Source organism: Oncorhynchus clarkii, chromosome 13 (genome assembly GCF_045791955.1).
Source record: "Oncorhynchus clarkii lewisi isolate Uvic-CL-2024 chromosome 13, UVic_Ocla_1.0, whole genome shotgun sequence".
In the NCBI taxonomy this organism is placed as follows: Eukaryota; Metazoa; Chordata; class Actinopteri; order Salmoniformes; family Salmonidae; genus Oncorhynchus; species Oncorhynchus clarkii.
This window is the reverse complement of record NC_092159.1, coordinates 54,545,483-54,568,804: the sequence shown is the minus strand read 5'-3', so window position 1 is coordinate 54,568,804 and position 23,322 is coordinate 54,545,483. Positions and strand designations below refer to the sequence as shown.

Genomic DNA, 23,322 nt, shown 5'->3' with positions numbered 1-23,322 from the left:
GGGGACTCGACACCATGAAGAGGCCTGGTCCGTCTCTGACTCAGCCTATACAGTCCTTGTTTGCCTCACAGGCAACAGTTCAATAATTGATGCCTTCGCTTCATTGTCACCAAAATTTCATACCAAGAAAAGAGTGTCAGGCTCACCTTACTGATTAAGTCTGTCTGAAACTTTAATGTGCACCCCATCCTCTGCCGATTATCATGGCTCAAGGGCAGCGGGAGGGAGAGAGAGAGGCAACTGTGATGGTGAGATAATGCCCAGGGCTACGTGGACACAGACAGTGCAAATGTGGAGAAAATGTCAGTCAGCAAACACAATCCTTTGCTGATACAAAGGTGGATGGATGGATGTGGCTCACTCAACAATGTTTGTTTGACTTTAGATTCAAAAGCACAACATGAAATGTTATTTGGACTTCAGTGTATTCAGTTTACACAGGGCTTTTCTTACAATGTTTTACGGAGACAAATGAAAGGAAAGGGTAATCTACATATATCCTACATGTGTTCAGTTGTACAGTATTAAAACAGCAACTACATTATTATTGGTTTCTTAGATAACATTATTTTGGCTAAAACTAAGCCAGGGATGGGCAACTGGCGGCAGCCCCGCTTTTGAAGGCCCTTGGATCACATAGCAGCACTGAGGGAATTTCTGTGAAGATCCAAGAAATATGGTTTATAAAGGGGAATGAAGTCTTGAGTTGTATGTGTATTTATAGGCTGAAAGATGCTGTCAATTCCCCCATAAAAACAGAGACTGAAACTTTTGAAAACAGCCAAGTTTGAATTGTGTCTGCTGCACATGCATCTTTTGCAGCTGAAAAGTTGATTTGAAGTTTTCTATGTGCTTCAAGTTAAAGGGGAACTTTAATGAAAATTGATCATTTAGTTAACTAGGCAAGTCAGTTAAGAACAAATTCTTATTTACAATGACGGAATAGGAACAGTAGTTTAACGGCCTTGTTCAGGGACAGAACGACATATTTTTACCTCGTCAGCTCTGGGATTCGATCTTGCAACCTTTCAGTCACAAGGCCAATGCTCTAACCACTAGGCTACCTGCCACCCCATATTGTGACGCAATCTATATTATTGTAGGGTTATGGGGCACAATATCAAATTATATAAGTTCTGAATCTGTAAACCCAACACAACCAAACAGTATTTTATCTGTCCTGACCCCTTCGATTCATGTGCCTGATTCCTTGTCTAGGGTTAGTAGGTTGAAACTCAAGCCTGCCCTTCAGGGAGATTTGACTGGCTTCTCCAATGATGCTTGTAAGTGTAGGCTAATGTTGACCAAAATACATTTACGAGATGGAATAAGTTGGTCTACCGAGCACACACAGGCCCTGGACTTGACACAATGCATTAGGCCTGGACGTAGGTCTGAAGAGACTTGGTCTGACTCTGACACAACCTATACAGTCCTTGCTTGCCTCACAGGCAATGGTTCAATAATTTATGCCTTCGCTTCATTGTCACCAAAAAGGTCATACCTCACCTTACTGATTAAGTCTATCTGAAACTTTAATGTGCAACCCATCCTCCACCGCTGATAACAAATTGATGCAGTGGCTGGTGGGAACAAAACAGGCAATACACATGGATACCCATGGAGGTGGATGTTCAAGTCCCCCTGCACTGTGCAAGTTCCCAAGTCGCTGTTTACTCAGTCAGTGCTGCGCAACATTCAGACAAACACAGATTTTCTTTGTTCTCCCTTGTTCTCATGCTGTTCCTCTTTGTCTCTATTGGGAACCAATCTAGTCTGTGGAAGTCACCCGATACTTGTCTATACAGGGATGAACGCCATAAAAGTTTCAAAAAAAGGTCAAATAGGGTAGTGCTTATATTTGTCCTGCTTCACTGCATTTACAAGCAGGTAACCTGTACGAGTGTGAGACGTGACATAATTATTTTTGTTTTTTTTGCATATCCAAATCTCCCTGAGTGGGTTCACGGCCAGTGATCAGCGATCCTGGAGCATTTAGGATTAAGTGCTTTCCTCAAGGGCAGATCAACAGATTTTTCACCTTGTCAGCTCGGGGGTTCGAATGAGGAAAATATATTTCACAGCGGTATAGATGGTACAATGATTCTCTACACAGTGACGGCTTGTTTTGTCACATAAAATGAAATTAAGCAAACTATTACAATTTTAGCAACCAGGAAATGGCAGAGCGATTTCTGCATGTTGCACCTTTAATAAATACAATTTTAAAAAGTGTTGTACCATTCCTACTCCAGTGGAGGCTGGGGGAGGGGAACATTAGGGAGCACCTCCTCCCAATTTCTCCCTCCACCAGCCTCCACTGGCCAGTGCTAGAAAACTTGATCAGTCATCAAGAATAGTGAGAACAGGTGATTGGTTGTAATAGAAGGCTAGACTACAGTAAGTAGACTAAAGCCAAATTGCATTAGTGATAATGCATGGTTGTACTGTAGACGAGACTACGCCTCAATCTGAAAGCTGCTGTAAAGGTCCAACCTGACAATGAGTTAATAGTATTGCTGTGTACAGGAAGACTGGCACTTTGTGGACTTTTCCAAATGAGGGAGCAGCATTGGATACTGAGAGACAGTCCACTATTTGACTGGTTAGTCGTTAGTTAATGGAGGCCATTTTAGGAGGCCCGTGCTGTCTGGGTTTAACTACAAGAGGTGTTGGCAGACGTGTTCTAACATGCACCTAATCATTATGTGTGTATAGGTAACAATTTGAGTGTAACAGTTAAGTTAGAGGGTCCGATTACAAGTGGCAGGATGACTCTTTGTAAAGTGTCCACATGCTGGGTGTCACTCAACACGTAGAATCGTTAATGAATGAACAGAAAATGATGGCCGATGTTCTCGTCAGAGGCAATAGGGCGAACACCCACAGCATTTAACTGTTTGTTGGTACAGTGTGTTTCGTCATTTAGTCCCCCTGATCCTTCAAGTACATCATAGACTTACTCACTTGTATGTGTCATATGTGGACTAAATATATCCCTTTAAGAGGTTGCAGAAGGCAAAATTGCAGCAGTTGTCCAACATTGACGATCAACAACAGTATGTCTGATTAAACCATTTCCTTTTACTATATGTTCTATGAAGGACTGGGACTTAAGTGCTCTATTACAATTAAGGGATTACATTGATTATAAGTGTTGCAAATTCCCTCAAAATGTAGCTCTAGGCCATTACAGTATCCATAGTAGGACAACCCGCTGAGACTGAGGCTGCCCTAATATGGGTACCATACTCTACAAGATGATTTTTGAATGAGAGTTCCATGACTAAACCTCTATCTCCCTATGAGACCGTGAAAGTCAATTTCTAACTCATTTTTACCCAATTCAACCCCTGGTCCCTCTGACAGCGCAACTAGCTCTAGTCTAGCCTAGAAAATATCAAGCAAAGATGTATCCATTGTCCACTCTATTTGGCCTATTTTTTTCTCTAGTTTTTCAAATAATTTCTTCAAGTCTGTGTGACCCAGTAAGTGAATGATACAGTAGTGTTAGTACCTGCTGTGCTGGCTAGGCAGCGAGGAGCCAGTGCCGGTAAGTGTGAGTAGCAGATAGCTAACTGACACATTAGCCTCTAGTTCTACTGGCCTTCTAGCAGATAGCTAACTGACACGTTAGCCTCTAGTTCTACTGGCCTTCTAGCAGATAGCTAACTGACACATTAGCCTCTAGTTTTACTGGCCTTCTAGCAGATAGCTAACTGATACATTAGCCTCTAGTTCTACTGGCCTTCTAGCAGATAGCTAACTGACACATTAGCTTCTAGTTCTACTGGCCTTCTGGCAGATAGCTAACTGACACATTAGCCTCTAGTTCTACTGGCCTTCTAGCAGATAGCTAACTGACACGTTAGCCTCTAGTTTTACTGGCCTTCTAGCAGATAGCTAACTGACACATTAGCCTCTAGTTCTACTGGCCTTCTAGCAGATATCTAACTGACACATTAGCCTCTAGTTCTACTGGCCGCCTCCTGGGCTCTGTTTCCCTCTCCGCCCTTGTTCCTACATGATTTACAGCACCCTGTCAGGTTTCACGCTGCTAGTCTCAGGTTCTAGCCCCAGTATAACTAGATCCCACCATTACCAAAGCACATGGGCTCCCTGGTCTCAGTCTCTCTCTCTCTCCATTTCTCTCTCTCTCTCCTCCAGGAACTCAGCAGCCACGTCAATTATTCAAGCCTAACAAGCTGTGGGAACACCAAACTCAATTGTTCATTTTAATTAAATCTCTCTCTTGTTCTTTGCTTTGAGGAAGAAGTGATAATGCCAACACTCAATAAAAATCTATAAAAATGTTCAACAATGGCTGCACCTCCTGCACAGACTGAGACAACTGAATGTCAACACCCAGATACTCTCCAACTACCACAGCTGTCATATAGAGAGTGTGCAGACTGTCTGTTTCCTGGGCTGGTACACTGGGCTGTCAGCAGCCAACAAGGGCATCCTCAAGAGGACTGTGAACCTGGGGTCCAAGCTCTGTGGGCTGCAGTGCAAGGGGCTTCAGGGCCTCTATAATAGACAGGTAAGGTCTTTTTGGGGGATATTTTATTAGGATTCCCATTAGCTGTTGAAAAAGCAGCAGCTACTCTTCCTGGGGTCCACAAGGGACAAGGCCAAACACGTCGCAGAGGATCAACACAATCTTGCCCAATGTTTTGAGATTTTGCCCTGTCACTGTTCAGCAAGAATAGGAGCAAGGCAAGTTTCATTCCGATGGCCATCAGGCTGCTGAACAGTAGGACATAGGGCAGATGTAGAATGCTGAACAGTGGGACATAGGACAGATGTAGGATGTTGAACAGTGGGACATAGGACAGATGTAGGATGCTGAACAGTGGGACATAGGACAGATGTAAGATGCTGAACAGTGGGACATAAGACAGATGTAGGATGCTGAACAGTGGGACATAGGACAGATGTAGGCATAATACATGGTCGGACAGTATTGCTTTCAGGTCATTCCTGGAGTAATTTAATCAAGTTATCTCCTGTTATTGAAATATTTTATTTAAGCAACTTACAGTACATACAGTTAATTCATTAAATAATCGGGACAGTACCTTGTTTTTTGTTAATATGTATTTTTAAGTATTTTATTTGTTCAAAGGACAGAGACAGTAGAAAGGGAGACAGATTTTTATTTAACCTTCATTTATCCAGGTTAGTCTCATTAAAATAAAAATCTATTTTTCAAGAGAGACCTGGTCCAACCAAGACAACAGCAGGGGTGAACAATGTTTTAGACAAATATGTAACAACTGACAGACACCATCTTTTTTTTTCAATTACAAAATCATGCAAGCGTCATAGATTAAAAAAATCTATCATATGTATCACCGCATCAAGTCCGAATGACAATCACATTCCTCGGTAACGTGAGTCAACCAAACTTTTAAACTCCTCCAGGGAAACAAGCTCCTGGGATTTCAAGCTGGTCTGGAGAGGATTACAAGACCACAGAGCTGAGTAGCTAAAACACTTTTTGCCATGAGCCATTCTGATTTTAGAAATGGTTAAAAGTAACTAGGAGTGAGACCATAATTGGTATTGCTTTTCTGACCTTATCAAAGAAGTACAGAGAGAAAGTGGCAGTTTTCCCAAAATTGCCTTATAGATCATAGTAGACCAATGTTTGAGCCTACATAGAGTCAACGAAGACCAGCCAACAGCACTATAGAGATCACAGTGGTGTGTCAGAAGCTTTTGGTTGGTAATTAACCTAAGAGCTGCATGATACACGGAATCAAGTGCCTTCAGGGTTGTGTTTGAGGTCGGCATATAACTGACATCACTGTAGTCCAAGACAGACAGGAATGTAGACCGTACCAGCTCTTTTTTGGCTTCCAAAGAAAAACAAGCCTAATGCCGGTAATAAAAACCTATTCTCAACTTGATCTTCTTTACCAGGTTCTCAACATGATTAATGAGGCTCAGCTTCTCACCCACTCAAACTCCCAGATATTTGTACGTCTTGACTTGCTCTATTGAATTTCCTTCAAAGGTAGTAATGGCATGGTTTTCAGAGAGTTTAGTATTGGAAAATACCATTGTAATTTGTTTTAGAGGAATTCAGAACAAGCTTCAAACCCTACAGATTCTGTTGAATGATGTTAAAAGCTGTTTGAGCTTTTACAAAATCCAAAGTCAAACTGCTTCCACTTGAATTGAGAACACTGTCATCCGCACTACAATTTTACATCAACTGTCTCAATTAGTCTCCCAATGTTGTTTATCTAGATAATGAACAACAGGGGACTTACAATTGATCCTTGAGGAACACCTGAGTGCAGCTCTATGATGTCAGACTTACAACCACCTGCCTTATTAAACTGGGTTCTATTTGACATGTAGTTCACAAACCACTGTAGAACATGACCGGTAATCCCAATGCACTTCAGTCTCTGCACCAATACAGTATGGTCCACAGTGTCAAATGCCTTTGACGAATCTATTAACATGGCACAATGCAACTTCTTATGCAGAGCACAGTGAATATCATCCAAAACCATACATGTTGTTGTAACAGTGCTGTGGCTTGCCCTGAAACCTGATTGCAAACCACTCAAAATATTGTTTTCCTGGAGGTAGTCTTTAAGCTGCTTATTGCCTAGGAACTCTGTTACTTTTGCCATAACAGACCATTTTGATATGGGCCAATAGTTACTCTATAGAATGGGAACACCTCCTTTCAAAACAGGTAGGACAAAAGCCATCCAATCATCAGCCGAATCAGACCTTCTTGCTTTAGCCCACACAGTATTCCATTTCCTTATGATTTTAGCTAGTTCAACTGAGAACCAAGTGTTGTCTCTGCCCTTAACTATGCATTGTTTGAAAGGGTCATGCTTGTTGCATACATCCTGGAATGCTTTGTGGAAGTAAGAGAAAGCTAATTCAACGGAGGGAGACAGAGGTAGGATTCGTAACCCCACTGCCAGCGGGTATGTGTGGTCCGGCAGCAGCACTACCACAAGACCAGACTCTGGTACGTTGACATTTGCATAGCTACTCAAATATAACCACTCTGTTTTTTTCTATTGGGTTCTGCCACTAGAAACCATCCCATAGCCCTAAACATGTAGTTCCAATGGCTCAGTGGGTAGAGCATGGTGCTGGCAAAACCAGGGTTTGAGTCCCGCATGAGCCACATATACTGAATAAATGTGACATACTGTATACGCACACATACAGCCTAGAGACAGTCACACATTCAACCTTTACTGTGAACGTGCACATACACAAAAACCCATACAAGTTCCCGTGTGTGTGTGTGTGTGTGTGTGCATCCGTATATGTGTCTGTGTGAATGCTGTATGACTGTCAATGTCAACAGTTCTGTAAGTCACATTGGATAAAAAAAACTGCTAAATGTCTATCTTATTATTACTATGGTAGACAGCTGGACTGAGCAAATAGAGTATACAGGAAGACTAACTGGAAAAAGGAAGACAGACAGACACACATTAATCCTTTTGTGTGTACACACCACATACACATGCTTAGAAACTCACTGTACACCTGTCCTGTCTGCACCTAGTCTCAACAATAATAAACGCAGACTACCTTGTCATTGAAGACAGGTGATACTGTCCTTTGGTCTCAAATACACACACATGCACACACATGCACGCACACACTCACACCTACACACACACCTCTTATTTTTCTACCTCTGTGTTTAGCCTACTGTGAGATACAAATTATGCCAAATGAAATAACCAATGGGATGGATGATTCCAGGCTCTGCTGAACTCCACATGTCCACCATTTTAAAGTAGTCAAAGTAGTCAACTGGGTGGGGATTCCTATGGGTTGTAGCCTCAATCAAACTGACCATGCTGTCACAGACACTATAATAGCACAGATATAAAGATGAGTCCTCTATCTATCTCTATGTGGTATGCTGACACCATTCCCTTTCCCTACTTCTCCAGATGTCTTCCTGGTGGTAGGAGGCCCTCTAATGGAGGCATGATGGAGTGCAGTAGAACAGTATTTCAGGATTCCTCCTGAGAATCAGTGGTGATGTAAATCTTTAGCATGTAAATCTTGGTGGGGCAAACTAAACATTTTTTTATGCATGCCAGCAAAGACACAACACAACACTAAACAATACATTCATTGCACTATAACGGTGACAAACGGTGCACACAAACTGTTCGGGCCTACATAAAGCTGTTCTAACAGCAGAGCTTTGTTTTCAGCACCATGGAGTGAATCCTTACCACCACAACATCAGCGGAGCCTTGTCTGGCAGCGAAACAGTTCATTCAGCCTCATTTACTGCCTTTAAAAAAAAACATGCAATGCAAATAGTCGGGATAGCCATTTGATTAGCTGTTCAGGAGTCTCATGGCTTGGGGGTAGAAGCTGATATGAAGCCTTTTGGACCTAGACTTGGCGCTCCGGAACAGCTTTCCGTGCGGTAGCAGAAAGAACGTTCTATGACAAGGGTGGCTGGAGTTAGGGCCTTCCTCTGACACCACCTGGTATAGAGGTCCTGAATGTCAGGAAGCTTAGCCCCAGGGATGTACTGGGCCGTACGCACTACCCTCTGTAGTGCTTTGCGGTCAGAGGCCGAGCAGTTGCCATACCAGGCGGTGATGCAACCAGTCAGGATTTTCTCGATGGTGCAGCTGTAGAACTTTTTGAGGATCTGAGGACCACATTTTTTCAGTCAACCGGGGGGGAAATGGCGTTGTCGTGCCCTCTTCACAACTGTCTTGGTGTGTTTGGTCCATGATAGTTTGTTGGTTATGTGGACACAAAGAACTTGAAGCTCTCAACCTGCTCCACTACAGCCTGTCGATGAGAATGGGGGCGTGCTCGGTCCTCCTTTTCCTGTAGTCCACAATCATCTTCTTTGTCTTGATCACTTTGAGTGAGATGTTGTTTACCTGGCACCACAATGCCAGGTCTCTGACCTCCTCCCTATTGGCTGTCTCATCGTTGTCTGTGATCAGGACTACCACTATTGTGTTGTTGGCAAACTTAATGATGGTATAGGAGTCATGCTTTGCCATGCAGTCATGGGTGAACAGGGAGTACAGGAGGGGACATAGCACGCACCCCTGAGGGGCCCCCGTGTTGAGGATCAGGTGGGAAAGGGCAGTGTGGAGTGCAATAGAGATTGCATCCTCTGTGGATCTGTTGGCGCGGAATGAAAACAGGAGAGGGTTTCTGGGATAAGGGTGTTAAATAGGAGTGGGTTTCTGGGATAATGGTGTTGATGTGAGCCATGACCAGCCTTTCAAAGCACTTCATGGCTGCAGATGTGATTGCTACGGATCGGTAGTCATTTAGGCAGGTTACCCTGGTGTTCTTGGGCACAGGGACTATGGTGGTCTGCTAGAAACATGTTGATATTACAGACTCATTTAGGGACAGGCTGAAAATGTCAGTGAAGACATTTGCCAGATGGTCAGCGCATGCTCGGAGTACACATCCTGGTAATCCGTCTGGCCCTGCGGCCTTGTGAATGTTGACCTGCTTAAAGGTCTTACTCACATCGGCAACGGAGAGTGTGATCACACAGTCGTCCGGAACAGCTGATGCTCTCATGCATGCCTCAGTTTTGCTTACCTCGAAGCGAGCATAGAAGTAATTTAGCTTGTCTGGTAGGCTCGTGTCACTGGGCAGCTTGCGGCTGTGCTTCCCTTTATAGTCCGTAATAGTTTGCAAGCCCTGCCACATTCGACGAGCGTCGGAGTCAGTGTAGTACGATCCAATCTTAATCCTGTATTGACGCTTGCCTGTTTGATGGTTCATCTGAGGTCATAGTGGGATTTCTTATAAGCGTCCGGGTTAGAGTCCTGCTCCTTGAAAGCAGAAGGTCTACCCTTTAGTTCAGTGCGGATGTTGCCTGTAATCCATGGCTTCTGTTTGGTGTATGTAGGTGCGGTCACTGTGAGGACGATGTCATCGATGCACTTATTGATGGGGCAGCAGGGGGCGGCAGGTAGCCTAGTGGTTAGAGCATTGGGCCAGTAACCCAAGCTGATTGAATCCCCGAGCTGACAAGGTAAAAATCTGTCGTTCTGCCCCTGAATAAGGCAGTCAACCCACTGTTCCCCGGTAGGCCGTCATTGTAAATAAGAATTTGTTCTTAACGGACTTGCCTAGTTAAATAAAGGTTGAATAAAAAAATTAATTGATGAAACCAGTGACCGATGTGGTGCACTCCTCAATGCCTTCGAAAGAATCCCGGAACATATTCCAGTCTGTGCTAGCAAAACAGTCCGGTAGCTTAGCACATGCGTCATCTGAACATTTCCGATTGAGTGAGTCACTGGTACTACCTGCTTTAGTTTTTGCTTGTGAGCAGGAATCAGGTGGTCAGATTTGCCAAATGGAGGACGAAAGAGAGCTTTGTACACGTCTCTGTATGTAGAGTAAAGGTGGTCTAGAGTTTTTTCCTCTGGTTGCACATGTAACATGCTGGTAGAAATGAGGTAAAATGGATTTAAGATTCCCTGCATTAAAGTCCCCGAGCTACTAGGAGCGCCGCCTCTGGATGAGCTTTTTCTTATTTGCTTATGGCCTTATACAGCTCGTTGACTGTGGTCTTAACGCCAGCATCGGTTTGTGCTGGTAAATAGACAGCTACGAAAAATAGAGATGAAAACTCTTGGTAAATAGTGTGGTCTACTGCTTATCATGAGATACTCTACCTCAGGCGAGCAAAACCTTGAGACTTCCTTAATATTAGATTTCGTACACCAGTTGTTATTTACAAATAGACACAGACCGCCACCCCTTGTCTTACCGGAGGCAGCTGTTCTATCTTGCTAATGCACCGAAAACCCAGCCAGTTGTATGTTATCCATGTAGTCGTTCAGCTACGACGTGGTGAAACATAAGATACTACAGTTTTTAATGTCCCGGAGGTAAGATAGTCTTGATTGGATATCATCCATTTTATTATGAAATGATTGCACGTTGGCTAAAAGGACTGATGGTAGAGGCGGATCCTTACAAGGCACCCCGACCAACGTCCCCAATATCTCCGTCTCTTCTTCATGAGAATGACGGGGATTTGGCTGGAGTCTGAAGTAAATCCTTCACGTTCGACTCGTTAAAGAAAAAAATCTTTGTCCAGTACGAGGTGAGTAATCACTGTCCTGATATCCAGAAGCTCTTCTCAGTTATAATAGATGATGGCAGAAACATTATGTACAGAATAAGTTACAAATAACGTGAAAAAACACACACAATAGCACAATTTGTTAGGAGCCCATAAAACGGCAGCCATCTCCTCCGGCGACAGTGATCCCCTTAGCACTTATTGTTGAATTTGCGATTTCCAACTTGCTGTGTAATGTTTATGTTGAATGGCCGATGAGCACCAATACGTTTTTATCTATAATTTCTCTTCATATGAAAAGCTCGGGGACTTTAATATATATATATATATATATAGTTATTGCTTAATATCAGCAGCGGTGGCGACGCGTCATTCAGGGCAGGTGGGAAGACAAACAGTTTAGCTTAAAAAAAATATATATATATATATATATATATATATATATATATATATATATATATATATATATATATATTTTTTTTAAATATATTTTCATATATATATATATATTTTTTTTTAAAATATATTTTCATATATATATATATATATATATATATATATATATATATATATATATATTTTTTTTTTAAGCTAAACTGGTTGTCTTCCCACCTGCCCTGAATGACGCGTCGCCACCGCTGCTGATATTAAGCAATAACTGCAGAAGCTACAGTATATTGGACCAGGACTAGTCATTAGCTGCATAGGGAGAAAGTTTTCTTTACACACACAAAATCATACCTGGTCCGGATGGACCTGATCAAATCAAAGATGTCGGTAACAACTAACATAACTCCTCTCTGAGCGAATCACTTTCACCGGATGTGACGTAAGACACTGAGTCGGGCATCCTTCCTTTCGGTCGCAGGCTGCACGTAGCTGCAGCGGTCTGATAAGTAACGTCCCCAGAAGTCAGCTGTTGCTGGAATATCGGTTGTTATTGGTTCTTTTGGAGGGCACTAACCACCCAACAATATGCCCATGTACCAGGTAAAGCCCGTCTTTGGGGATGACATAAAGACTGATTTGCCAACCTGCATGTACAAGTTGCCGAATATCCACGCGCAGAGAAGTGCAAGTGGCTGCTCGGAACATGCGCTTCAGGTAACTAACGTTATTTGAAATCCGACCATAAATGGACTAGCTAATCTCACTAATATCATGAATTAACTAGCCAGCTAATAAATGTGACATTTTGCTGTCAAAAATAAGCTAACGTTACATAGCCCTACAACAACAACAGTTAGATAATTTGCCAGAAAATTAGCTAACGTTAGCCTAGCTTCAACCCTACCAATCTCTTATTCGGCTGATGCAATGATGTGTGGCTGACTAACGTAATTTGAGTTAACTACCGTAGCTAGATGTTTTGGTTGTGCCCCCCAGAATTTGTGACAGGACGTTACCAGTACACTACTCCGAACGTATATTTTCCTCTACAGAGTTAGTTAGATTTTAGCAGCCAGCATATGATTGGCCCAGGTCAGACATTTTGTGTGCTAGACTGAGTGGATGATATGGGTGGGTGTAACTGACTGCCAGTAATTTACTACTGTAGCTAGCTAACGTTAGCGAGACAGCAACAAAAACATGTAGTACAGTATAATGAACAACTACGTTATATAGACGTGCTGTCATCTAGTAGCCTTTTTCTATATGCCATGTAGGCTAATGGATTCAGCCATAGCCGAGCCTAATATTATAATGTTGCTAGCTGGCTATAGGAATGGCTCTGAATTCAGCCTTGTCAACAATGACTCCCTGTTTACAATCATCAGACCAAATTATCTAGCTAGTTTATAAGAATGAGTCAATGACACATTTCTGTTTTCATGTTTGGTGTTTTGTTGACAGCTCACCTAAAGATTTCCTCAGGAAACACAACTTTCTTGGCAATCAATCCCTTCACCTCCCTCAGTATTCAGTCCCCCTCAAACAATTATCTGCCTGACTACATAGTCCCTCAGTGTGACAAAGGCCTAGCCAATGTTGCACTGAAAGTTGCTAATATTGTGTTGATGACAATTGCCACAGTAAAGGGAAACGTTGATAGTGTTAACTAACAGGGAAAACTCTAGAAAGTTGAGAAGTTCAATCTAGCGGCAGTCCCGGGGGAGTTGCGTGCCTGCCTGCAGCTTGGAGGGAACATTGGGCTTAACATGAATGATCATGTAATGTGTGTGTATTGTGTTAACACATTTCCTTCACAGGGCCTTGAGGGCAGCATGGGTGTGTTTGTTTGTGGCAGGGTGTGTTTACTTTCTCTTTTTGTCAGACAGGTGGACCCTGCAGTACAGGCTTTGGAGCTGCGTCAGCATAAAATCAAGTGTTTGTCTTAATGTACTATATATGTGTTAACCATAGCTCTCCACCCCCCCGTAGAATGGGACAGAGGTGGACCCTGCGTTCAGAGACCTGGAGGTACGTCAGGATAAGATCATGCGCAGGCTCTATGAATTGAAGGCAGCCGTGGATGGCCTGGCCAAGACCGTGACCACACCCGACGCTGACCTGGACCAGACTGTGACCTCTCTCTCCCAGAGTCCCACAGCTACATCCTTTAGAGGTACTGCAGACCTGGACTCCCTACTGGGCAAGGTGAGGAATAGAGCTCTTGTCTGTTAAATATCTTATAGAAATAGAGCTCTTGTCAATTATAGGAGTAGAGCTCTTGTCTGTTAGTGATCTTATAGGAATAGAGATCTTATAGGAATAGCAATTCATTAAGTTGAGTTTCGTCAATACGCCGCATAATTTGTCTATTTCGGCTGTGCCACGACTCAAGTGTGGTGGAAACGCCTTATGAGGGTATCATCATAATTTGTCATGTACCCATTAGGACCTTGGTGCCCTCCGGGACATTGTGATCAACGCCAATCCGGCACGACCACCCCTCACCCTGCTGGTGCTCCACGCAATGCTGTGCCAGCGCTACCGGGTGCTCTCCAGTGTGCATGTCCACTCATCAGTGTCCGGTGTGCCCGCGCAGCTGCTCGCCTGCCTGGGGCCGCGCCACGCAGACAGCTACGTCCGCCAGCGTTTCCAGCTGGGCTTCACCCTCATATGGAAAGATGGTGAGGGTTGGTGGTAGTCAGAGACAGGGTAGTAAAAGAGTAGAAAGTTTAGATTGGGAACAGTGGGTGGGCAGATTGGGTTAAGTGAAGGGGGTGGAGAGACTGGGTAGAAAAAGAGTGGAATGTTGGGAGAGGGGGGGGGGGGGGGGTAGAAAGAGTAGTGGAGTGAGAGATAGGGTATGGCTAGGAATGTCACCTAGCTTTGAACTGACGTGACTGGTCTAGGTTAGGGAGATGTGATGTCAGACGTACTAGTATCGCTCACCATTTACTATTCATATGTATAGACAATGTGTCCTTTCATTGTTAGCTGCTTTCAACATTTTTAACGCCTATTTAGATTATCTCTGGAGTAAATGTACCTTTCTCCTCTCATCCCTTGCCCTCTCTTCCGTCTCCCCCCTCTCTCTCGCCGTCTCCCCCCTCTCTCTCTCTCGCCGTCTCCCCCCTCTCTCTCTCTCGCCGTCTCCCCCCTCTCTCTCTCTCGCCGTCTCCCCCCTCTCTCTCTCTCGCCGTCTCCCCCCTCTCTCTCTCGCCGTCTCCCCCCTCTCTCTCTCCGTCCCCTCTCTCTCCGTCTCCCCCCTCTCTCTCTCCGTCTCCCTCCCCTCTCTCCGTCTCCCCCCTCTCTCTCTCTCGCCGTCTCTCTCTCTCGTCGTCTCCCTCCCTCTCTGTATCTCTATATCTCTAGTCTCCAAGCTGCAGATGAAGTTCAGCATTCAGAACATGTGCCCCATCGAGGGCGAGGCCAACGTGGCGCGCTTCTTGTTCCGCCTCGTTGCCCCTTACCCCAGCGACCCCGCCCTGGCTACACTGGTGGACAGTTGGGTGGACACAGCCTTCTTCCAGCTCGCTGAGGGCAGCGCTAAGGAGCGGTCGGCAGTCCTCCGCGCCCTCAACGGCGCTTTGGGTCGCGACCCCTGGCTGGCCGGTCCCGAGCTCTCGCTGGCTGACATCGCCTGTTACTGCTGCATCCTCCAGACAGGCCCTGCCGCCTCCTGTCCTGCCAACGTCCAGCGCTGGCTTAAAGCGTGTGAGAACCTGGGCCACTTTGGCCCCGCCAACCCTCTACTGCAGTGACCACAGCTGCCTAGCAGATCTCAGGGTGCTTCAATGGAGTAGGTAGAAGATACCCACTAGTCATTGATCCAGAGTCAGATATTGCCCCAGTCCCCTTGTTGGGAATAGAGGTTTTGGGGTGAAGTAGTAGTCTGACCCTAGATCTGTGTACGGGTGACTTCTAGCTGGAGCGCCACCAGGGCCCAGCCTATGGGGTTTAACTGTATCTCTGCACTGTGCTCAGAACGAAAAGGGAATAATTGAATACACCTGTCACATCCCAATACTCTAGAAATGCTCCCTTACTCCCTTACTTGTGTATCTAAGCTTTGCAATGACTGAACAGATATAGATAGCTGTAAACACAGTTCTCCCTCCCTCGTGCCTAACAAGATGATCTACACAGATGGGTGTGTGTGTGGGGGCGTAGTAATGGGGTGTGACTTGCTGTTTAACTAAAGAAGCGGTTGAAAAATGTGACGCAACAGGACCTACTGATGTGGTATCTACAGTATGAAAAGTAAAACTTTGTTGCGTTTTTGTTCTTAAATCACTAAAATGTCCACTTTGGATCAAACTTTGAACTGTGGTTTCCCCTGTTTCTTTTGTCAGTATGTATGGTTAGTTTCAGCTTTCGTTCATCGCTTGAACCCTACTTCACTTATATAACCTGAGAAAGAATGAGACTGTTACTTTGTGACATCAATGAGTGTAGCTGTACAAAACATTAGAAACACCTGCTCTTTCCATGACAGACTGACCAGGTGAATCCAGGTGAAATGTCACTTGTTAAATCCACTCCAATCAGTGTCGATGAAGGGGAGGAGACGGGTTAAATAAGGATGTTTAAGCCTTGAGATAATTAGACATGGATTGTGTATGTGTGTCATTTAGAGGGTGAATGGGCAAGACATAGTAGGTGCCAGGCGCACCTGTTTGTGTCAAGAACTGCAAGAATGGTCCACCACCCAAAGGACATCCAGCCAACTGGAGTCAACATGGGTCAGCATCCCTGTGGAAGGCTTTCGACACCTTGTAGAGTCCATGCCCTGACGAAATCGGGCTGTTCTAAGAGCAGAAGAGGGGCTAAGTCAATATTAGGAAGGTATTCCTAATGTTTTGTACACTCACTGTAAGTGTTAGGTGTTACACACAGAATGACCTTGAAGGAATATTTCACCCACATTACAGAAGGACCTCTTGGTTTCCTCCAGGCCTCGTTTTGTATCACTTTCCAATTATAAAACTTGGGGGGCAAAAATGCTATTTCAGAATGTGTTGGGGGGCATGTCCCCCCCCCTGTCCCCTGTAAAAGTTGCGCCCCTGGTTTCCTTACCATACCAGCAGTCTATGGACAAGGTCAGACATCAATCTATGCTGTGGTTTACCTGGTCACTGTCGCCAAATGACAATTTAGCATATGTGGCACAAATCCAATGCAAGTCAACATCCCATATATATATATATATATATATATTTTTTTTTTGCGCTTCATGTCTGCATCATCTTAAAGTAACTTAATTGAGCTACACAATCAATTTTAGACTGAGATCAATATGAACTTAATGCCACATCTGATCTATTGTAAATTAGTTTGGTAAAGCAAGCACTAACTACTGCAGTAGGTTGTCTGGGGTTTCACAGATGGTGTGACAAACGCTAAGAAGAGGAACAGAATGTACTGTCTGGCTGAAACACTTGTTATGTCATCACATAATGGTATTTCTATATTCTTCCTAGACTCTTAATGTTATTTTCTATATTACGTTCTATATTAAACCCAGTGGTGGAAAAAGTACCCAATTGTCATATTTGAGTAAAAGTAATGATACCTTAATAGAAAATGACTCAAGTGAAAGTCACCCAGAAGAATATTACTTAAGTAAAAGTTTTAAAATGTTTTTTGAATATTTGGTTTTGAATATACTTAAGTATCAAATGTAAATGTAATTGGTTAAATGTACTTAATTATCAAAAGTAAAGTTATAACTCATTTCAAATTCCTTATTAAGTAAATACTTTTGTATCATTACTTCTGATACTTAAGTATATTTTTGCAATTACATTTACTTTTGATGCTGAACTATATTTTAAACCAAATACTTTAACTTTTACTCAAGTAGTATTTTACTGGGTAACTTTTACTTGAGTCATTTTCTATGAAGGTATCTTTACTTTTACTTGAGTATGACAGTTGGGTACCTTTTCCACCACTGACTAGTACTTTTGGGTGTGAAGGAAAATGTATGTGAAGTACATTATTTTCATTAGAAAGGAAGTGAAGTAAAAGTTGTCAGATACCCCAAAAACCGATTTAAGTACTTAAGTGCACCACTGATTTAAACCAAATTAATCTGGATTGCTAAAAAAGTGTGAATTATTCAGTAGTAACCCATCTGTCCAATAGGTGGCAGGTGAGTCATTTACTATGGCTTGACAAACTAATCTTTTTGCCCTTCCAGGCTTTTCACAGATCAGTTCATATAACGCAGTATGCCAAGAGGTGGGAACAGAATAATCCAGCAGGTAAACTGCAGACAGCAGACACTTTTCCAAAAGACATTCATGTAAACTCAGCAAAAAAAGAAACCTCTTCACTGTTAACTGCGTTTATTTTCAGCAAACTTAACATGTGTAAATATTTGTATGAACATAACAAGATTCAACAACTGAGACATAAACTGAACAAATTCCACAGTCATGTGACTAACAGAAATGGAATAATGTGTCCCTGAACAAAGGGGGTCAAAATCAAAAGTAACAGTCAGTATCTGGTGTGGCCACCAGCTGCATTAAGTACTGCCGTGCATCTCCTCCTCATGGACTGCACCAGATTTGCCAGTTCTTGCTGTGAGATGTTACCCCACTCTTCCACCAAGGCACCTGCAAAGTCCCGGACATTTCTAGGGGGAATGGCCCTAGGCCCAGACTATGACGGACCCTCCAACAAGCCCTCAGTCCAGCCTCTCTCAGCCTATTGCGGACAGTCAGCACTGATGGAGAGATTGTGCGTTCCTGGTGTAACTCGGTCAGTTGTTGTTGCCATCCTGTACCTGTCCCGCAGGTGTGATGTTTGGATGTACCGATCCTGTGCAGGTGTTACACGTGGTCTGCCACTGCGAGGACGATCAGCTGTCCGTCCTGTCTCCCTGTAGCGCTGTCTTAGGCTTCTCACGGGTACAATCTATTGCCCTGGCCACATCTGCAGTCCTCATGCCTCCTTGCAGCATGCCTAAGCCACATTCACACAGATGAGCAGGGACCCTGGGCATCTTTCGTTTGGTGTTTTTCAGTGTCAGTAGAAAGGCCTCTTTAGTGTCCTAAGTTTTCATACCTGTGACCTTAATTGCCTACCGTCTGTAAGCTGTTAGTGTCTTAACGACCGTTCCACAGGTGCATGTTCATTAATTGTTTATGGTTCATTGAACAAGCATGGGAAACAGTGTTTAAACCCTTTACAATGAAGATCTGTGAAATTATTTGGATTTTACAAATTATCTTTGAAAGACAGGGGCCTTTTTTTGCTGAGTTTACATACAGTACCAGTCAAAAGTTTGGACACACCTACTCATTCAAGGGTTTTTCTTTATTTTATAAAATGTTCTACATTGTTGAATAATTTATGAAGAAACCAAAACTATGAAATGCCACATATGGAATCATGTAGTAACCAAAAAATGTTAAAAAAATCAAAATGTTCTTCAAAGTAGCCACCCTTTGCCTTGATAACAGTTTTACACACTCTTGGCATTCTCTCAACCAGCTTCACCTGAAATGCTTTTCCATGTCTTGAAGGAGTTCCCACATATGCTGAGCACTTGTTGGCTGTTTTTCCTTCACTCTGCGGTCCAACTCAACCCAAACCATCTCATTTGGGTTGAGGTAGGGTGATTGTGGAGGCCAGGTCATCTGACGCAGCATTCCATCGCTCTCCTTCTTGGTCAAATAGCCCTTAAACAGCCTGGAGGTGTGTTGGGTCATTGTCCTGTTGAAAAACAAATGATATTCCCACTAAGCGCAAACCAGATGGGATGGGGTATCGCTCCAGAATGCTGTGGTAGCCATGCTGGTTAAGCGTGCATTGAATTCAAAATAAATCACAGACAGTGTCACCAGCAAAGCACCATCACACCACCTCCGTGCTTCACGATGTGAACAACACATGCAGAGATCATCCGTTCACCTACTCTTCTCTTCTGACACTGCGGTCAGAACCAAAAATCTCAAATTTGGGCTCATCGGACCAAAGGACAGATTTCGTGTTTCTTGGCCCAAGCAAGTCTCTTCTTATTATTGGTGTACTTTAGTACTGGTTTCATTGCAGCAATTCGACCATGAAGGCCTGATTCACACAGTCTCCTCTGAACAGTTGATGTTGAGATGTGTCTGTTACTTGAACTCTGAAGCATTTATTTGGGCTGCAATCTGAGTCTGGTTACTAATGAATGTATCCTTTGCAGCAGAGGTAACTCTGGGTCTTCCTTTCCTGTGGCGGTCCTCATGAGAGCCAGTTTCATCATAGTGCTTGATGGTTTTTGCGATGAAGAAACTTTTAAAGTTCTTAATCTTCCGGATTGACTGACCTTCATGTCTTAAAGTAATGTTGGACTGTCGTTTCTCTTGGCTTATTTGAGCTGTTCTTGACATAATATGGACTTGGTCTTTTACCAAATAGGGCTATCTTCTGTATACCAACCCTACCTTGTCACAACAGATTGGCTCAAACGCATGAAGGGTAGAAATTCCACAAATTAACTTTTAACAAGGCACACCTGTTAATTTAAATGCATTCCAGGTGACTACCTCATGAAGCTGATTGAGAGAATGGCAAGAGTGTGCAAAGCTGTCATCAAGGCAAAGGGTGGCTACTTTGAATAATTGTAACACTTTTTTTGTTACTCCATGATTGTATATGTGTTACTTCATAGTTTTGACATCTTCACTATTATTCTACAATGTAAAAAATAGTCAAAATAAAGAAAAACCCTTGAATGAGTAGGTGTGTCCAAACTTTTGACTGGTACTGTAGGCTGTCTGTATATCCTGTTTGTTTATTGTGGCAGCACCATTTCACAGAGTCATATTTCTGTACATGCAAATATTATTATTTTATTTAACCTTTATTTAACTAGGCAGGTCAGTTAAGAACTAGTTCTTATTTAAAATGACTGCCTACCAAAAGGCCTCCTGCAGGGACAGGGGCCTGGGATTTAAAAAAAACAATATAAATATAGAACAAAACACACATCACAAGAAGAGAGACACAACCCTGCATAGAGACCTTAGACAACATAGCAAGGCAGCAACACATGACAACACAGCATGGTAGCAACATGACAACATGGTAGCAGCACAAAAACATGGTACAAACATTGGGCAAAGTCAACAGCACAAAGGTCAAGAAGGAAGAGACGACAATACATACAAAGCAGCCACAACTGTCAGAAGAGTGTCTATGATTGAGTCTGAATGAAGATATGGAGATAAAACTGTCCAGTTTGAGTGCTGGTTGCAGCTCGTTCCAGGCGCTAGCTGCAGTGAACTGAAAAGAGGAGCGACCCAAGGATGTGTGTGCTTTGGGGACCTTTAACAGAATGTGAATATATTTGCAGAATAAAGGTGATTTGTTTGTCTGTCCATCTGTCTATCTGCCTGCCTTCTGTCTATCTGCCTCTGTCTGACTGGGCATTCAAATTGAACAGGAGTCAGGAAAGTGCAGGGAGTCTCTTGGCGACCGCCTGATGAGACCAAACCTCCTGTCTGTCAGCTTTGCTGTGAGGCTCAGAATACATTGAGGAGACACTGAAAGCAGTCACACACACACTGGCACGATCGGCAGTCAGAGGAAAGACTCCCTGCTGCTGAGGTTCTTCTGTACACACTACTGTGGGTTTTAGGTCTTGAATGAAATCACTCTGTATAGTCTGTCTTGGGGGGATATGAGAAGAAAATAACTTGATTTACTGCCTGTCATATAAAGTTATGATTACATTCATATTTTCGTCTTTGTGTTCCTCAGTCTTGAAACTGGAATTTAACGGTGTTTATACAGCCATGGATATTGCTGCTCCATGTTTACTAAAGCTATTTGTCAGCTGTATGATCACACTCACTGTGGAGTGCGGGTGATGGGCTTTGGGGAATCAGGCTGTATAGGAGAGGGGGAGGGTGGCTGGTGGAAGATGGCAGTAGGGGTGTATAGATGGAGGGAGAACACCAGGAATTGGGTGAGTGTCTGTAAGGAGGGAAAAGATGTATGGTTGAGAGAGGAAGGTGACGGTATGGGCCTATGAAGCAACATCAGGGAGTATCGTTGTGGGAGGGGAGTGATGTGGTATGAAGCAACATCAGGGAGTGTGGTTGAGGGAGGGGGGGGTGATGTGGTGTGAAGCAACATCAGGGAGTATCGTTGTGGGAGGGGAGGTGTGGTATGAAGCAACATCAGGAGTATCGTTGTGGGAGGGGAGGTGACGTGGCATGAAGCAACATCAGGAGTATGGTTGTAGGAGGGGAGGTGACGGGGTATGAAGCAACATCAGGGAGTATGGTTGTGGGAGGGGAGTGATGTGGTATGAAGCAACATCAGGGAGTATCGTTGTGGGAGGGGAGTGATGTGGTATGAAGCAACATCAGGGAGTATCGTTGTGGGAGGGGAGGTGATGTGGTATGAAGCAACATCAGGAGTATGGTTGTAGGAGGGGAGGTGACGGGGTATGAAGCAACATCAGGAGTATGGTTGTAGGAGGGGAGGTGACGTGGTATGAAGCAACATCAGGAGTATCGTTGTGGGAGGGGAGGTGATGTGGTATGAAGCAACATCAGGAGTATGGTTGTAGGAGGGGAGGTGACGGGGTATGAAGCAACATCAGGAGTATGGTTGTAGGAGGGGAGGTGACGGGGTATGAAGCAACATCAGGAGTATCGTTGTGGGAGGGGAGGTGACGTGGTATGAAGCAACATCAGGAGTATGGTTGTAGGAGGGGAGGTGACGGGGTATGAAGCAACATCAGGGAGTATGGTTGTGGGAGGGGAGTGATGTGGTATGAAGCAACATCAGGAGTATGGTTGTGGGAGGGGGAGTGATGTGGTATGAAGCAACATCAGGGAGTATGGTTGTGGGAGGGGAGTGATGTGGTATGAAGCAACATCAGGAGTATGGTTGTAGGAGGGGAGTGATGTGGTATGAAGCAACATCAGGGAGTATGGTTGTGGGAGGGGAGGTGATGTGGTATGAAGCAACATCAGGGAGTATGGTTGTGGGAGGGGAGTGATGTGGTATGAAGCAACATCAGGAGTATGGTTGTGGGAGGGGGAGTGATGTGGTATGAAGCAACATCAGGGAGTATGGTTGTGGGAGGGGGGGTGACGTGGTATGAAGCAACATCAGGAGTATGGTTGTGGGAGAGGGGGAGGTGACGTGGTATGAAGCAACATCAGGGAGTTTGGTTGTGGGAGGGGAGTGATGTGGTATGAAGCAACATCAGGGAGTATGGTTGTGGGAGAGGGGGAGGTGACGTGGTATGAAGCAACATCAGGGAGTATGGTTGTGGATAGATTATATGAAAAGCGATGCTCAGTTGAACAATTCTCCAAGGTGAATTAGACTCTGAAATGGCAGCATATTCCCTATAAAGCGCTATGGGTCCTGGTGAAAAGTAGTGCACTATTAAGGGAATAGGGTGCCATTTGGGACACTTACCCTAGAGGGAACATGCTTATGAGTGTGACAACAGTGACATAAAGACACAAAACCATCTACTGATCACAGACAAGGGAATTGTTTCTGGATCAGCACTCCTACTCTGAGACACTTTTTGAATAAGGACCCAGGAGTTTTTCTTGATCAGGTCACATGGGCATAAAAGACCCCTGGCCTTAATAATTTGCTGTAAAGCTTACAGCCAGCCACACAATTAACTGACTTTCTGTTGCCACAGGGTTTGCTTCCATATTGACTATAGTAAACGCTCATCAGCTGCAACGGGTAGTTGTTCTCGGCTCTCTTCAGACTCCAGTAAGTGATCGACCATCGTGTCAGACACACACACAAACACACACACACACACACACACACACACACACACACAC

At 44.0% G+C, this 23,322-nt stretch overlaps 1 protein-coding gene across 2 annotated transcripts; it reads left to right on the top strand.

Moving 5' to 3' along the window:
• Window positions 1-11,943: 11,943 nt before the first annotated feature.
• LOC139365095 (aminoacyl tRNA synthetase complex interacting multifunctional protein 2) lies at window positions 11,944-15,818 on the top strand. Of its 2 annotated transcripts, none has more exons than XM_071102472.1 (4): window positions 11,944-12,208; window positions 13,487-13,702; window positions 13,944-14,178; window positions 14,867-15,818. In XM_071102472.1, exons 1-4 carry the CDS (start codon window positions 12,080-12,082, stop codon window positions 15,253-15,255), a joined length of 969 nt encoding a protein of 322 aa, XP_070958573.1. In that variant the 5' UTR covers window positions 11,944-12,079; the 3' UTR covers window positions 15,256-15,818. The 2 variants fall into 2 exon arrangements, with proteins under 2 accessions (XP_070958573.1, XP_070958574.1); XM_071102473.1 differs by having other exon boundaries at window positions 11,957-12,094.
• Window positions 15,819-23,322: the final 7,504 nt, after the last annotated feature.

Bases quoted from the DNA above. Each gene is read 5' to 3' on its own strand.
- LOC139365095 (XM_071102472.1), top strand. From the start codon at position 12,080: ATGCCCATGTACCAGGTAAAGCCCGTCTTTGGGGATGACATAAAGACT. The intron at 12,209-13,486 runs GTAACTAACGTT...ACCCCCCCGTAG, and splicing joins GCTCGGAACATGCGCTTCAG to AATGGGACAGAGGTGGACCC. The intron at 14,179-14,866 runs GTGAGGGTTGGT...CTATATCTCTAG, and splicing joins CACCCTCATATGGAAAGATG to TCTCCAAGCTGCAGATGAAG.